Raw genomic sequence first — 903 nt, 5'->3', positions numbered from 1 at the left:
TTCCTGATCCTGGCCCGAGTTCCTGATCGCATCCCAAATTCCCGATCCTGGCCCGAGTTCCTGATCGCATCCCAAATTCCCGATCCTGGCCCGAGTTCCTGATCGCATCCCAAATTCCCGATCCTGGCCACAGTTCCTGATCGCATCCATAATTCCTGATCCTGGCCCGAGTTCCTGGTCACATCCCAAATTCCTGATCCTGGCCCGAGTTCCTGACCGTATCCCAAATTCCCGATCCTGGCCACAGTTCCTGACCGCATCCCAAATTCCTGATCCTGGCCCGAGTTCCTGATCGCATCCCAAATTCCTGATCCTGGCCCGAGTTCCTGATCGCATCCCAAATTCCTGATCCTGGCCGCAGTTCCTGATCATATCCCAAATTCTCGATTCTAGCCCAAATTCCTGCGGGAATTCTCATGGAAAAATCCATGGGAGCCAGGGGGTGGTGTTGGGAGTTGGGCCTGAGTTCGCTTTTGGCTCAGAGTTCATTCACAGATTAGGAAATGAGGAGAATCTGGGGCAGTTTGGGTAAAAAAGTGGTTCAGTTTGGGAATTCCTGGCTGGGATTTCACTGGAGTTTTGTCCAAACCATCCCTTGCGGGAGACTCGAGGTAGAAGATCCAGGCCGAGTGGCAGGGGTAGAATTCCAGGCTGGAATTTCGCCGGAATGTTGTCCAAACCATTTCTGGTGAAGCCCCAAGAAGGGGGCCGGAGGAGGTGGCTGAGTTCCCAGCCCCGTTCCCGTCGGGAATCCCACGGAGCGCTCTCCCCTCCGCAGTGAGCATCGCCAGCTTCGTGACCGTGAAGCGCCCGGGCGTGCCCGGCGATGGTGGCAGCGGCGGCCCCGAGGTGGCCAAGCTGGTGAACACTCTGGGCACGGTGCCCTCGCTGGCACACGGCCCC

At 57.4% G+C, this 903-nt stretch overlaps 1 protein-coding gene across 1 annotated transcript in view; it reads left to right on the top strand.

Moving 5' to 3' along the window:
- The window catches only part of POGZ (pogo transposable element derived with ZNF domain), a 23,646-nt gene that overhangs the window by 8,132 nt on the left and 14,611 nt on the right, over nucleotides 1-903 (top strand). The window contains 1 exon segment of the mRNA XM_031065433.1: nucleotides 779-902. Coding sequence (XP_030921293.1) covers nucleotides 779-902 — 124 coding nt within the window.

Source organism: Geospiza fortis, unplaced genomic scaffold, assembly GCF_000277835.1.
Source record: "Geospiza fortis unplaced genomic scaffold, GeoFor_1.0 scaffold15, whole genome shotgun sequence".
Taxonomy (NCBI): Eukaryota; Metazoa; Chordata; class Aves; order Passeriformes; family Thraupidae; genus Geospiza; species Geospiza fortis.
The sequence above is the reverse complement of the archived record's forward strand: the minus strand, read 5'-3'. Positions and strand labels throughout refer to the sequence as shown.